Genomic DNA, 16,610 nt, shown 5'->3' with positions numbered 1-16,610 from the left:
TATCCATAAAAATATGCACAGTGAAAAGTGTTTACATTACAATATGGCACTTACGTTGCATTAACAAAATACTTTATCCATCTCTTTATTTGCTGTAACATTTTACAAACCAACTGAGCAAAGTAACATGGAGATCCATGGTGTCATGCTAAAAACCCAAGTGTTAGGTTGCCAAGTATTGATGTTCCCACGATACTTCGTAGACACAAAAAAACTAAGGCAAACTGGAATGATGCTATAGTGCTGATAAAAGAAATACAGTCTATGGAGATGAAACAGCTGAAAGGCAGACGTGTTACAAGTGAGTCTATGCAGACTGTTGTCTCACTGGGGCCAAGCACTGCTTAGGCATTTGCTGCATATTTTGACCAAGTACAGAATCTAGGAAATCTAAACTTAATGCATGTTTCTTAAAAAAGGGAGGGGAGGTTGTAATTTTTTTTTTTAAAATTAGAGTTTTTTTCTTAACTGATGCTTCAGATATGCTTTTTTGAAGTTAGAGAGCAAAAATGAGCATGGTGGTAAAAAAGAACAAAAGCAAACTTGCTCGTTAGACTTGGTTAAAGCTAAGTTGATCATCGATACAAATTTGCATTATTTTCCCAGCGTGACATTCTGGAACAACTTTTCTCAGTGTGCTTTTGTTTCAGTTGACATTTGCTTGAATGACCAAGTGAGTTGGCAAATTTTGTGCTACTGGTCTTTGAAGTTGTGACTTCAGCCCAAACAGCCTTCTCTTTGTGTACAGCGGGAGCCCCTTCGCTTTGGAGAGGGATGCGTGCAGCACAAAGCCTAGAAAGGGTCTGTACATACCAAGTCTCGCAATACTTCTTAGCACTTTAAGTAGCTTAAGTCTTGTAGGAATACTGGTTTACTTTCTGTGAATTCTGAATGCAAGTAGTTGAAGTTCAAAATAAAATTTAAAAAAAAAAGGCAGAAGATTAACCTGAAAGTACATTTTTTTTATTGATCTTCAAACATAAGTTAGTATTTAGAAGGATTTAAACTACAGTGGGAATTCACTGTCCTCTCTGTTCAATACAATTGTTATTTCACAATGGGGTTCGAGTGCAAGCTCTCCTAGGTACAAAGGAAAAAGTAGGGATTTACCTGAGATGGATAGTGTTTGTTTCATGTTTTACTCATTCTCACTAGAGTTGTACTAAAATCTGTTGTATGTTAAAAATTGCCTGACAAGCTTAACAGAATATGGTGACAGAAGATGAATGATACGATGGGAAAGAGGAATTTTATATAAATAAGACAGTGTATAAGTATTTATTGTAGTATTTGCACATTTCATGGTCAGTTGAACTCCTTTTACCATTCACAATCCATATCTTAATAATTGTGATAGGAATATAGCTTGCATAGCATTATATGACTCCTTCTTATCTGGCCTGTTTTCATTCTTAGCTGTAGATGTCTAGGGGAGCAGCACAGCACTGAAAGGCAACCGCAACCATTAGAGCTTTTCAGTATTTCCATGTACACAAAGTTGAGGATGTGCATGAGCAGTTTTCGAATGGAGCCTTGTAGCTGCAGTAATTTTCTTTTTAATGCATCTTCTGTAGCTACGGTGAAGTGGAGTAAAGGATGTTGTTCAGCAACAGGAATCACTTGCCTGGCTTTTATACTGACCTTTCTCAGAAACTGGATTTTTGATGGCTGAAGAACTAAGCACCAGGGGCCACAATTTCTTGGAAGGGATGGGTAAAAACATGAGGTGAAGTAAGGATTTTTAAACAGATCTTGTTATGAGGGTTTGCTGTGTTTTGCTTTGATGAGGAGTGACTAATTCCCAGTTACAGAAGTTTTGGCCATCTGAATGTTTAAGATTGGGGTCAACCTTCCACCCGTCCAGATGAGGGCTTGGTGAAGAAGAGGAGGTGTTGGGAGCCATCTGGGTGGGCTGTAAGCCAAGGTCAGGGAAACGTCTTCCCAGCTGAACTCAGCTGCTTCTCACCATCCCTCAGATCTGCAGGCTGACCTGCTTTTGCAAGTGACAATTAACTGATTTTAAAAACTCCAGCAATTTCAAAGGGTAATAGTTAGCAAAGGTCTCCTTAGGCTGACCTGGCTTGTTTTGACTGATCCAAATTAGGGACTGGTGGCCCAAGCAGATTTGCCCCATTCGCTGGCCCCATGCAGCCAGCTGCAGGCAGCACAGCTTCACCTGAAGAGGTTTTCTAATTGATTCACTTAATCCACCACAAGAGGCTGCGAGGGGCATCTCCCCTGCAGTTTGAATGAGGTTTCGATTAGTTAATTTGTGTCTGTTAACACTAGTATTAAGCTGTATTAAAGCAAACCACTATTAAATAAGTCTGCTTTACGTGTATGTTCCCCTACAATACCTAACTCAACTTAGTTACAGATGTGCAACATGGAGCTTACACAAGACTTGGGAGAAGATGGTGCTGTCTGCTCATCAGAATTAGCGTCCTCCTTTCGTGAAAGGAGCTGCACATATTGTACACAGATTTTAAAACAGAGATTAATTTTGTTTTCCTTCCTATCATTTCTACTTGGAACTTTCTTTCCATAAGAAAATGTGGCATTTTCACACTCATCTATTTATCTGTACCAAATGCATTGCAACAAAGATAGGCTTTTCATAAAATGAAGGGTTTCTGTGACCCCGTTCAGTGATTCATTAATACATAACAGTATGTGTGAGCCAATGCCCTGAGTGTGTAGCAATTAATCTTTTAAACTTGTGTCATATCTGATGGTAAATGGCCATTTTCCCAGCGATTTGTACCGGTTTTGTACTTTATTATCCATGCATGCTTATACCCAAATAGAGAGTGCCATGCAAGCAGCTTCCAAGGTTGGAGTAGAAGGGTACAGGCTACTTTTTGGACCTTCCTTATGTCAGTAGAGGTTGGATCCAAAGATTTGAGAGAGCTGTAAGAACTTTCAGATTTACAGGAACTTTGACTTGGAGGGATATTCTAATAGCAGAGCATCCTGTTGGCTTTTTGTCATGGGGTGTGGGATCAACTTTATTTTAACTTTGAAAAAGGCTGTACAGAGTAATGAACAGTGTATGCTGCCACCTGACCGATTCATGCACTGGATGAAGTCTGATCATGCCTGTTGCTGAAATGGTGCAATTTCAGTGCTCTCTATGAGGCTCTCTAGTCCCTTTGGTATCAGCGTGTCCTGGTGAGGTGGGAACAGGTATCCCACAGAATGGTTATAGGGAGTAAAGAAGCCAGATGTGGGCTCGCAGGGCATCACAGCATTGGTGGCAGTGAAGCCTGGCTTAGCCTGTATGGCAGAGCTGGGAGGAAGACCTGACAGACCAGTCCTACAGGCTTTATTAGGGAGCCCAGTTTACACAAGACAGAAGTACTCAGGTGGTTGCATGGCAATCATATGCCAGCCTGACTTCAGCCATCGACAGAGCATCGCTATGGTTATTAGCTAAGTATTTCCATGTGTGTCTCTACAAGTTATAATTAGAGCCAAGCCTGGCCCTCACTAATTACAAGCTTGCTTAGAAATATAGTTATATAAAGCTTTTAAAACTTTATATGGGGAAGATATACATCCACAGGCATAATAGGAATGACGCCTTATTTTCAAAATGAAATTTATAGGCTTTGGTGTCTGTTTCTCCCTCCCTTTACAGTTTTGCACAGGCTTTTCTGTTGCATCCTCATCCAAAGTTTTTGCCAGAAATATTGCCCAAGTTTCACCAACATCAAGCCAGTGATTTTTGAGTTTTCTTCTGAGTGTTTTGCTCTCACTGCTAAGAGAGTAAACCAGATGTTAAGATGTCTTTGAACTTTGTGTTTGGAGAAGATGAATAAATCATACTTAGATCTCATAAAAAGAAGATAAGGAGTCTTGAAAGTGGTGACACTTTTTGTTGAATACATCACTACAAGGTCTACATAAATAATGATCCATCTACAGAGACTTGCTATGTGTTTGATTAGATGGTGCTGCACCTGTACATCTTCAGCTCAGTCTCTATGAATGAAGCGATGCTGGCAGCAAAACCCCTTAGACTCTGAAGCAACAATGTGGGCAAGCCTCGGTGACGAGGCAGGTTGTGAATATGACACATGGTTGTAAGGTGGGTTGGCATGGCTGTGGGTCTAACGCAGCATTCCCTGCACCCGGGTGGTTGTTGCAGCACCACATGCCAAGCACCGTCCTGGCCAAGGCCGCTCTGTGGGATGACTCTGGGTAACTGTATGGCAAAGACAAGGCCACATGGTAGCGACATGGTGGCTGCTGCCCTTCCAAGGTGTTCTCTTTGGATTTTCTTCTTTACTTGATATTTTCCATTCCCAACTTCCAAGTGCTGCTCTCTCAGGAGCAAATGGTGTCTGAAAAGGAAAGGGAACACGGTGGAGCCTGCAGCGCTCATGCACTTGGCTTTTGACACCTTTGGTACAAGGGGATACTCCCATAGCCTTCATCACCACCACTCTTAGGGGAGAAAAAAAGTGGTGTGCATAACCCTCATGTATGTCTGAGGAAAGGAAACTCATGAGATAACTCCTGCAGCTGATGAATAGCCATTTTTTAATTTGCTATTTAGTTTTATTATTCAGGTCAGATCAGATTTAGGTCAGTTGTGATGGATTTTTTCCAAATCCAGTTCCCTTGATTCCTACTGTAAACGCTTACCAGATGACACAATGTGAATCTGGAACAGACTTGAGCTGTGTGATGACCAAATAAAATCTCAGTGGGAACCACTTCCACGTTCCTGAGATCAGTTTCTCATGTAATAAATTCTGTATCCAAAATTGTATCAAATACTTTTCTGACAAGAGTGAGGTTTTTTTTTTTCTAATGGACAAATCCCAGCAGAGCTATTTATAAGAAGCCTCTCTTGAGTTTGCACTCGCATGCCTGTTACTCAGACCTACACTGAAGAACAAATACAAGTAAAAACTTCTCCGTGCACTTGCCAGTGCTTTTGGATCCACCCTGTTTGGTCCTGTCTGACATCCTCCACTACATTTCTTTGCTATTCTTCTGTTGATTAGAGTTGCCATATGAAACCACCATTAAAGACTTCTCCCTGAAGGAATAATCTGGATTTGTCTGGTGACACCTTTTCTTTGCAGACCATTTCACTGCTTTGTTCTGCCTGATCCTCTCCTATCCATGAGGGATGGGGAGGAGTGATCCGAGAGTGCCATGCTCGTGCCAAGTGCCATGCTATATGCTAACACCTGCAAAATCTCATACAACAGAGATTAGCTGAGAGGATGAGTGCCTGGGCGGTGCGTGGTGGTGTCCTTCGGCTTGGGAGGAGGAGTCCAGACCATTTCTTGAATGCAAATCCAGGCACGGAAAAAGCTGCTTGAGTTTGTTTTTTTTTTTAAGTATTAAATTTAGAGCTGCCTTCTTTCACCATTAGTTCCTAAAATGAAGTTAGAAAACGTCCAGAAATTCTTACTAGACCAACCTACAGCTGCTTCTCCTGTTACAGCCTCTTTATTAATTTCCCGATACAGTAGAGGGAAGCCTTGACACCACAATTCCCTGAGATGTGTCCTGCCTCACATATCACTACATGTCAATTTCTGCATTAAATCATACAGATTAGACCTGTGCTTTTGGTTTTTAAAAGTCCTGGTGTACCTGGGCTACAGGGGAGAGCGGGTTCTTCCACATGTCTCCTCGGTGGCTGCAAAAGCCATGTTAAATCATCATTCTACCATTTGGCTGCTTGATTAGATGTTCTGTGCATACCTCATAATATATGATGTTTTAAAGCTAGATTTGCTATTTAAATAAGAGGTTTGCCTTAATTGGCTGTTATAAATTACAAGCAAGAAGGAATGATTTATTGCTTATAATTAGAAATGAGTTACGAAGGGGTATGTTGGTAATCATGAAATAAAGCTTGGAATACATTGATTTCCAGATGGCTGGCAGTGAAATTGCTCTTTAATGTATAATAGACCAGACATAAGGAAAAAAAATCTGCTATCCATCTTTATTCCTTGATGGATTGCCTGTATGAATCTATAGTTACCTGAATTTTGAAATATTAGTTTTGGATTCGTCATTGTATGAGAGAAACTTTATTTGCCCAGTGGTATATTCTATCAGAGGTGGTGGAAGAGGTGAGTTAGTATTTTGCCTAGCATGATTCTTGTCCTTGTAATGTCAACAGGGAAGATCTAACGATAAATCTGGCATCACTTTGGGGTATAACAATCTCAGTGGATTGTTCTCTGAGACTGCAGGTTACTAAGATGTTTTTCTTTTCATCTTTTGCCTCATTAGCTGTTTTTATGAGGTTGAGAGTGATCAAAACACCTGTCCAAAAGCAAATGTCTGTAATCCTCCTTGCCCAAGTCTAGAAAAATATATTTGCACCAGAAACAGAGACAGCAGTGCCACTGCTGAGAACTTTTCAATAGCATAATATTTCTGTTCAGATTATGTGTTCATTTAACTTTTTTAATTTCATTTCTATTACTGTAGTTCCAAGCATGATTTTAAAATTATTTATATTTGCCTTATCTGCTAATAATGGTGTATTCTGTCATTACAGATGCATTCTTCACTGTTACCATTGGAAAGACTGTGCTGTAAGATAGTTAGACGTATTTGGATTGTCACCACATGAGTTGTCTCACACCCATGTTTTAGAAGTGACACTGCCATTAGACTTGCTTAACTGAGACCATCATGATTACTCATTTACCTTCATTAAAATGCTTCATAGCTTCCTTATTTTAAGTAGCTTTTCCCAGCAAGGTGCAAATATGCCTTGCTGCCATCATTTCATCTGGAAAAATTTCCATGGTGAAAGGAATAGCGTATTTTCAACTAATATTTTCCTGACCTGTGGAGAGATGAGCTCATCAGTGTCTTTATTGACAAACCCAGGAAGAAGGTGTGTCGACCAGAAATATTAGATCAGTCAGCCTTTCTTGTCCTGGAGCAATTGTAATTTCCCATGGTCTGCAGCAATTTCCTTTAGAAGCAGATATGTGGAGAGATTGTTTTGGATCTGCTGCAGTAGCATAATTTCATTCGGTCCCAATAAGGTGGCCTTAAATTTCATTCTTTTCATTTTTGCTGTTGAAAATCTTTTGGTTTAGTCAGTGGAAAGAATAACAAGTTTCTATTTTACAGCATCTAATTGAGGAATGAGTGCTTCAGCTATGCAGAAAAATATTGTCTGCTCCGAGTTGGGTCATTGAAGGCAGATAACGTGGCCTCTGCCCCTCTCTGAAAAACCTGAAATAGGTGTTTAGTTCACTATGCTTTATCAAAGTTCCTGCTTTTCAAAAGCATATTGGTGACTGACGTGGGTGCTTAGTTCCTCACTGATAAATATACTCTTTAGTGAATGATGGAGGTTCTTATTTTTTGCCAGTTTACTCCTGTGAGCTTTGGTCCCTAGATACTTAAGCCTGGGCATTTGCTAGAACAGGCCAATCTCATTAGCGTTGAAGATGTTCTCAGTGCTGCGTTGTCTGATGCTGCGCTGATGAAAGCAAAGCTCCTCTGATCTAGCATGAAAGAGGACTGAGTGGGAATCAGAAGTGGGAACAATTTCTCATTTCACTCTAGTTTTCTTTGTCACTTCAGCTTTAATTTTTTTACTCTTGAAATGGCTCTTTCTGTAGTGTTGTTTGCTTGGAAACAGGAGGAAAATGTTGGCTGTGTTGGTGGAGTTGGTGGAGTTCACGCAGGTGTGTTGGAGCAGAATTAGAAGTAGCTGGCTCAGGCACTGCTCAATGCATCCTTGTCTTGCTGCCCAGCTATCTGGTAGTATCTAGCAGGGTTCAGCCCCTACCTGCTGCTCCGTCAGTCATATTTGTGCAGCTGGCAGCACCGGGATTAGCCAGCTCCAAGGGACCTCACTATGCGTGAGCTGAGCTTATTGCAATGTGGACATGCCCTTCAGTTGGTGTTTTGATCATTGGCTGGAGTCTCTGCAGGCCTATCACTGGGGAGAGTGATTCAGGGAAACTCCCTGGGGCTTTCATACTGATGGTGAGCTGGGCTGGGCAAAGGCCCGGTTGGTCAGCCTGGCATTCAGAAAGCCAAAATATCCTGCCTGTGTCACATTTGGGCACACATGGTTTCAGGCTGTGAGCATCTATCTGATGCTTTGTCTTTCTGCAGAGTGTGATGTTTTCCATGGTTGTATCTGGACTTCTGGTGTGCCATGGTGCGCCCTCTACACATCAGCCCCATCCTCAGGGCACCAGGCAGCTGTTCATCAGTGTCACAACCAACCATGTCCTTGGCCACACACCTTGGCTTCCTCTTTAGGGGAGGGAATGGCTCTTGTGAGCGCCTGGCTCTCAGCCAGAAGCAGATGTAGAAGATGGTGGGATTTGCAGCTGGATGTGAAAACCCCAAAGTGCTCCGGCATTGCAGTCGTGACTGCAGTCTGTTTTGCCCTCTGGAAAAGAGCAGGGACCAGGAAAAGGTCAGAGTCCAGGAGGGTCACCCCTTTGTCCTGACCTAATGGCAGAACAGTGGGTCAGTATCTCCTGATGTTGTGTTTCCAACAAGAGCGCAAAATCCTTGTAGGGAGGTAATTCCCAGCTTTCCGGTAAGGATAACATTGACGGTACCTAATTAAAGGGCATTTTTAGCTGGGGTAAACATTTATATTCATTTCCTTCTCACGCAGATGTCCGGTAAACTGACCTCCTGAGGCAAAACCATCTGGCCTCAGGTCGGGGAAGGATCTCAGCCAGTGTGGAGAACCTGACTGGCCTCTTGCTGTATCGTTTCTCAATAGCTTCTTCTGTCACGGAAGTGGTACAGATATGAAGGGCCTGTGGTATGGATATATAGGTTTTATGGGCATTTGTCTTAGATGACCTGCATAATTAACACTGCCAGCTTGTGGCTGCAGGCTCCGTTGTATCTCTGTTTTCTGTCGCATATGCTGGGGTTGTCCACGTATAAAATTAGTATGGGCAGTAAGCAGCAATAAGATGTTCCCTACTTGGATGGAGTAAATTAAAATTCAGTAAGAAACAGAGCTTTGGGTGAGTTTCCAAATTACTTGCAGGATTGCACTGAGGAGATTGTTATGGTATTGTAAACCTTTTTGGTGGGCGAACAGCCTGATGCAAGTTAGGTGGTTTTATTGCCTCGCGGTGCTCTTTCTGCTTTATGTACTGTGTTGTGTAATCTTTTGTTATTAAATAATACGCAAAATAAGAACAGTTGTTTGTCACAGCCAGCTTTTTTTTCAGAGAACTTGCTCACTTTGAAAGTTCAGTTTGTGTGATCTCCAGCCCTGTCAGGAGCTATTATATTGAATCATGTTTTAAATTGTTAAGCTGGAGGACGAACCTAGATGTTGTCGTGTACATCTCAGCTGAGAGCAGAGCAGATTCGGCAGGGAGCAGCCTCTGATGCCATTTACCGTGCCATTAGTTTTTGTCGCAGACATGTCAGGATTATCTGCCTCCAGTGTTAGGTGCGCTGGCTGACATGAGCATTTGTAGATCTGCATAATTTTTGAAGCAGTTTGAAATGTGGATATAACACTTGGGGCTGTGTGAAATCTTCTTTTTCCCCCTTTTGCGGATCACATTGCTGTTCAGAAAGTTGCTTGTTTTGTTACTCCCTCCCACAGGGTACTGTATTAATTTGCAAAGTTCATAACAAAAGCACCCTCAACTAGAAATCATCATAACTAGTGAACAACTACAGAAACACTTGTGAAGATCAGGAACCCCATTACTTTCCAGTCACAACATTACGTTTTAAATAGAGGCCGTTATTGCTTTAGCATATATGAAGTCGTATCTTCATGCAGGATATTATTGCTATTTATGGAACTTGGCAACCCTGAATTCAGTCTGGACTTCGATGGACAGGATTTTTCATGTGTATTGTGTATGTCCATGGGGATACCTTAGTAGCCTTCTGCACATTAAAAGTTGGATAAGACACGTCAGTTACTTGTTTTTTCAAGCTGCTCTTTTGATCATTAATACTCAAACCTATCCCAGCCTCAAAAGCAGTCATGCTCTTCCACGAAGACACTTTTTTCCCCCCTCTGTGGCGCAGCCAGACAGCAGAAGGAACCCGTATCTGTAGCCATGGCAGCCAGTAATTTATTGCTCCATATGGCTGGTGTGGCAGCAGCTGCTCTGGTTTAAGGAGGTCAGGACATTGGGGCATTTAAGAAACAAAACAAAACCCCACTATAAAATCTTCCTAAATGGTTTTGTGCAGTAATAATAGGGTTTTCCATAGACAAAAGGAGAGCCAAGGGAGATAAATTAACTTTTCTGTTTATATAACTTTTCTAACTCTTTTCCCTTTTATATAATTTTAATCAAAGATAATATTTCAGGGGGGAAATAAGTTTTTGTCTCTCTTTGCGGTGGTTTTACCTTTTTTCAGTTTTCATGACTAGTGTTTTTAGGTAGCACATAGTACTGAGGCACAGCAAGCTGGACTGTTCAGCCCACATGGCCAGTGACCCCTTCAGATCTGCACTGCAGCAGGTACCCAACAGCCAGGGCAGGAGCAGAATCTGACCCGCTGCTTTTGAATACATTAGATATTATGCTGAGTGAGAAACTGTATTGCCCAAATTGAGTGGCAGCGCTATATTTCTAGTAATGAAGTGAAGATGTATACTTTGTGAGCAATTATCATGGAACAGAAATACAGCTCTAATTTCAGCTTGGGTGTGAGAATCACTTGCTGCTGAAAAATGGTATAGAAGTGCTCTTGGATTTAGCACTAAAGTTTGCAAATAGGCTTTTCATAAGCGTGAATCTTTTTATTTTCATTAGGGGACCATTTTAATTAAAATGAAACTGGAATGTTTACTCTTTGCTTCCTATAGCTGTGATTGTTTTCTTCACTGTGTGAGCACATGTATAATTTGCTGTAAAAGAAATGTCAGCAGTTTCTGATTACCTTGTGAGTCTTACTCAACAGCTTGATTTTAATTGGGGGGAGGAAAGATTTCAGGGTGCTCCAGGGAGGTCTGATGTCTTTTGGTAACAGGAGGAAATAGGTGCTATCTTTGGTACAATGTTAATTGCAATAATCAGTACTACTGGTTTAAAATAAAGGTCCTTCATTTCTTACCCTTGTGGGTTTTTTCAGTCATGTCAATGAAACACAACCTGTTTGGTAATTAGCATCCTTCAGCTACATAACCTTTTGACATTGCTGCATTCATGTCTCTGTAAGGTCTAAACAGTGTGACTTTTGGAAAATGGTGTTTGAGAGTAGGTAGGTAGCCTCAAATTTTAGGAAATAAGAAAGAAATTTTTTATGATGAAGGAGGTGAAACACAGGCCCAGGTTGGTCAGAGAGGTTGTAGATGCCCCATCCCTGGAAACATTCAAGGCCAGGTTGGACGGGGCTCTGAGCAACCTGATGTAGTTGAAGATGTCCCTGCTCACTGCAGGGGGGTTGGACTAGATGGCCTCTAAAGGTCCCTTTCAAAGGTCCCTATGATTCTTTGATTTGGTGAAAACTCTACAATTCAGGTTCGATAAAGGAAAGAGAAAGCCAGGCACATAGGAAGGAATACATCCATGCCTTCAGATACATTCTCTATAAGCCCAGAATTTGTAAGTAATAGATACCAGGATTTATAAGTAATAGCTAGTTTATGTGGGTCAAGAGTATCTCTTTCTTGAAATTTTTTATAATTATGAAATATGAAAAGAAGTATCTGTAGCAGAATAATATGTTTTGGATCCTTCAGTGGTACAGCTCCTGAAGCATTTCCGTGGCTTCTTTTTCTTTAGATCTACTGTAAGGAGATACCTTGTACTACTTTGGATGCGAAAATGCCTTTTGGGTCTTGCAAAGCATTTCAGAGATGACCAGTTTCTGAACCTTTTTGGAGCTTAGCCAATATCTTGTATTTTAATATTGTCTTCTCCATCAGAGATAATGAGTTGAGTCTCCCCTGCTCATTCTCTGGGGTTTTGTTTCCTCCTGCTGATTATTTGAAATAAATTAATAAGTAGGAAAACAACCCGTATCTGTGTGTTAACAGGGAGGAATGACTAATAGAAAAATGAGAAGAAAGATACTGCTTATCATAAAAGACTGTATCTCTGGAGACATAAATTGGTATTCATTAAGTTGTTTGCCTAGACTTAGTTAAAAGACGTACTTGAGGAGCTGTCTGAGCAGTGTTTCAGTAGAAAGCAAGTCATCCTCTTCGTGACTAGGTACATCTAGATGAGGAGGAGAGACCAGAAAGCAGCACTAAATGATGGATTGAGAACAGCCTTCATGGCAGTAAGGAGACAACAGGCTATGAAATGTTTTTCAGAAAGAACAATATTTAACACTTAGCTGTAGAGTAATACTGATCCTTCTTTACTCCCTAAATATGCAGGACTTTTTCATATCTGATGCAGAATTTTACAAAATGTTTCTGTTCAATTTCTGTCATTTTTCATTCAAGGTATGCAGCGTCACCTTGTTTTTTATTATGATTTCTGTAGATAAAAGTTAGAGTTTTGCCTGTGATTATTATGATATTCTGCATGTATAATCTTACTGGTATCCTCAGTATACCATCAAATACCGGGAAGTAGTTGCAGAGTGGTGCTGGGTGATTCGGAGCACAGCTGATTTTTGCATATCTGAGTTCTTCCAAAAAATCAGTTGAGTCTTTTGCCTTTTGTAATATGTGACAAAACCACCTATTTCAAAGACCTTCAGGCTGAGCTGCAGATTGAGATGAGGTTTTGCTGCTGTGCTTGTTGACAGGCATCTTTTATTATTATCCTGAACTGGGGCAGATGCTTACACGGGAATGTGTGTATTAATTATTGTGGAGTCTTTGGTTCTCCGCTCTTTATCTTATATCTTTAAAAAGGTAATTGCACAACATAACACTAGCAAAGTGCTTTCACTATTTGGAGAGTGAATACTCTGTGTCAGACACTTGTGCGTGTTGTAACTTTTCTGATGTTGACCATTTCTTCTTTCCTTCTTTGCAGATTAAGACCCTTGATTTCAACACAGCTTGCTAAAAAGGCTGCCACTGAAGAGGTATGTAAAGTCCAGCACTTCTAGTGCAACAGTTTCAGTCTGGAAATTCCCACAAGCCTTTCTCAGCCCAGCTCTGGTTATGTGGTAGATACAGGCAAAAGAAATGGGAATCTTGTCTCTCTGATCAGACCAGGAGCTGGTTATTGCAAACACTGCAAAGCTGACATCACCTCTTTTCTAACCAAGGCTTGCCCTTACTTACCCATTAGTAACATTAGCACAGCCTGATAATGCCTGGTTAGACAGCAAGAAAGAGAAAACTCCCTGCAAGCATCTAAGAAGTTACATATCAAACAAGTGGGTAGGAGGAGTAGGAGAGGGCAGAGCTTGTGTCTGTTTCTCAGCACTTGGACCGTCCCTATGGAGAACGGGACGATGCAAAACACTGCTTCTGTGCAGCAGCCAGCGTTGACCCAAGGGAAGGGCTGGGCTTCTGCAGGAGACTGGTGAGGAAACACAGAGTGGCAGCATACCCTATATAGCATGACTTACTCTTTGGTTGGTTTGTTTGTTTAGTTTGAAAATACAATAGTGCTGTGGAAAAGTTAGTGCTAGTAACTGGCCGCCACCAGAACCCGTCCTTGGGTGGCTTTGTGCACTTGCATTTTCTGCCAAAGGGATTGTGATTATTATCAGAGTCACAGCAATAACTGCTTGCTTTCACTATTGCTTTCACACTGTACAAAGTAGGCATATACATTTTTGCGTATGTTAAAATAATTGTCTAATGCGTATCTAAAACTTCTGTTCTAAGGTACCAAAGGTATTCGTCCTTTTCCCCATGAATGTGTGACACCAACGCCCTTTTGAAAGTGAACCAGTTGACTTGGGTAGTTTAACATGCTTTGGCAATTGCCCGTCCATACATAAAGATACATGCTGAACTGAAGTCCAGGATGTCTGGAAGTGGATTCAGGAAGTTCTATTTAAAGGGGTTGTTTGACTGCCTTATTTTGAAAATTACTAAAACCCATTGATTTTCAGGAACAGTTTGATATGGTGCCTGGGGAAATACATTTTCACTTCTTATGCTATGCTCATTAGAAAACTCCGCACATTTTTAGAAGTACAGCAGTCTGGAAGTGGACATGATAATTAGGAGAAGGTCACATTTTAATTAGCATGGTGCAATTTTAAAAAATAATGACTCAATTGTAACTCCTTTATATTCACTCATTTTTCCAGAGCAGATGGATACTTTTAAGCATATAAATTGATATATATTATGATGCTGATTTGTCTCAAACTGTTGTGTCTATTTCTGCTTATACTGAAAACCTAGACGGACTCAGTTTGATCACTCTAGAGGCAAAAGCAATGGTAGGAAATATAAAATAAACTGGAGGGAAGTTCCTCTAAATAATATGATTAATTTGAGCATTAAAAAATAATGAAAACCTGTCTTTGAGTGATCTGAATATCTAAATACTTGATTTTATATTAAAATTAATGGGTATCTTTTGCCCTGTTAATGAGCTATTGGAGCAAACCCTTAGGTGACTTTGAAAAACTCAGGCAGATTCTTTAGGTTGACTGTCAGGGTATGTGACAAGTTCAGGAGCAGCTTTGATGTTTGAATAATTAGAGTATCAACTTTCTGGTACAGGGATTTTCTCTTATGGTGTATCTCTAAAGTGCCTGGGGTAACAGGGATTCTGGGAGTTACTGCATCCCAAGTAAATCCATTTATAAATAAATAAATAAAAACAAATTACAACGCCAAATCAGAACTTACTGCCAATGGAATTGGAGAAGATGCAGCAGTACATAGTTGTGTACTGTAATTTAAAACCTAAAGCACTGTAGGACTTTTGTTGTAGTAGGGACCAGAGGAGCTGGGGTTTCCTGGTCTCCTTTGGTCCATTCATTGTTAGGAGCATCTCACCACTGTCCTTCCCAAGGAAGCAGTCCCAGCCTTTTCCATCTTTCCTAGTGGGGGAGATGACTCTGCTGATAACTGCTAACTAGTGACAGGTACTGTTATGTATTCCCTTCTCAAAATTGCTTACATGACAAAGCAGCGTTAATGGTTAATCTTTAATGTTCTTCAAGTTGCCAGTAATGAGATGTCTTTGTGGGGCACAGGCTCTAGTATACAAACCCCAAATAGCCCAAGTACAGAATGGAGGTGAAAAGTGTCCTGTTACAAAGCTGTTGGAGACAAAGCTCCTGTGATGTTTCTTCCCTGGATGAGGGTGGGATGTGGAGCCCTAGGCTGAGCACACCGTGGAAGTGGTAGCTCTGGAGAGACCAGAGTCTGGGCCGTGCTGGGGCAGACCACGTTGCTGGTTCCTGCACCATTTCCAGATCTGTCATTAGGGGAACCGAAGACAATATTATCTTCTCCAAATTCACCTCTGTCTCCTTGCGGTGTTGCCCTTTCTCTCCCTTCCTGCTGTGTCCTGCGTAACCTTGGAGCAGTTGGGGAGGTGCACGTACAGAGTGGGTCCCGTCGGTGATCGATTCCCGAGTTAATGTTTGGAGATCATTATTCTGATGAATTTCATAGGTAATGTTACAGGTGCTGGCGTGTATTATCAACCTAGTGCTCTGCCATCACATTAAGTGCTGTCTAAAGAGTGCTATTTGTTCCACAGCTCATTGTGCCTCCAAATAAATCCAACCAGAGCTGTCAAAACTAATACATGTTGGTTTTTTTCTGATTTGAAGGGTACATTTTTGCTATCATTAAAGTGTCAGTAACGTTGTTATTGTGTAATAGGCCTGATGTGAGTCGAGCACAAGAAAAAGGTTGTAAGTTTTCCTGCAGAGCTTTGCTGAGGAGCCTTGACCACCAAATTTCTCCTTACCTTGTGCTTGCAAGAAATTCCTTGTTCTGCTGGTACTGTCTCTGGATATTTCACTTACCTGTCTATGAATTATGTGAAAACTGGATGTTTGTGCCTGACTTTCATTCGGGCAACGTATCTTTGAGCAACTTGCACATCTCCTAGAAGAGCTCACCCTCTGGCACTGGACATGGGCTTCCAGCTCTCCTGACCCTATCATTTGGAAGCTGCTAAAGTTTTGTACAAATATTGAACAAAAGGAAAGGCTGCTCTACTGTCCCCCCTTCTTTTATGCAGGTGACCTTTCCGAATGCTCAAGCAGAAGCCCCTGACTTAGAAAAAACAGCCGCTGTGCTAGTGGAGAGTGGCCCAGTAGCTTATAACCCTGACGAAGAGGTGGAAGAGGAAGAAATAGAAGATGATGATGACCACTGCATGAGCGCCCTGCAGTTAATGGGAGGAAATGGTAAGCTGGGATACTGTCTAAATTACCGTCTGCTGGTGCTGTAGGGTTAATTATTGCAGGGCTGAGGCCAGACAGGGTTCCCCTGCTTGTCCCTGCCCTCAGCTCATCTGGTGCAGAGCCCCTGCCACTTTTCAGGCATTGCCCATTCCTGTGGGAAAGCCTGGAGTCACCCTTGTCCGAAACCTGACCTTCTTGGAGGCTCCTCCTGAGAAAACTTTGCATCTCAAACTTTAGGCTAAGATAGCTTCTCAAGAACAAACTGACGTTACGCTTTCCTCAGAATTAGGTTTATTCATGTGGATCTGAGGAACTGCGGGGTCAGTAACCCCTCCATTAGCAGTTCT

The 16,610-nt window shown here is 41.4% G+C and overlaps 1 protein-coding gene across 3 annotated transcripts in view; it reads left to right on the top strand.

Moving 5' to 3' along the window:
• The window catches only part of BRF1 (BRF1 RNA polymerase III transcription initiation factor subunit), a 175,629-nt gene that overhangs the window by 153,353 nt on the left and 5,666 nt on the right, over positions 1-16,610 (top strand). For all 3 annotated transcript variants that reach the window (XM_064460929.1, XM_064460931.1, XM_064460932.1), the window contains 2 exons: positions 12,960-13,011; positions 16,098-16,266. In XM_064460929.1, the coding sequence (XP_064316999.1) occupies positions 12,960-13,011; positions 16,098-16,266 (221 nt within the window). The remainder of the gene's footprint in view (positions 1-12,959; positions 13,012-16,097; positions 16,267-16,610) is intronic.

This window comes from Phalacrocorax carbo, chromosome 9 (assembly GCF_963921805.1).
Source record: "Phalacrocorax carbo chromosome 9, bPhaCar2.1, whole genome shotgun sequence".
In the NCBI taxonomy this organism is placed as follows: domain Eukaryota; kingdom Metazoa; phylum Chordata; class Aves; order Suliformes; family Phalacrocoracidae; genus Phalacrocorax; species Phalacrocorax carbo.
This window is presented reverse-complemented; position numbering and strand designations above follow the sequence as displayed.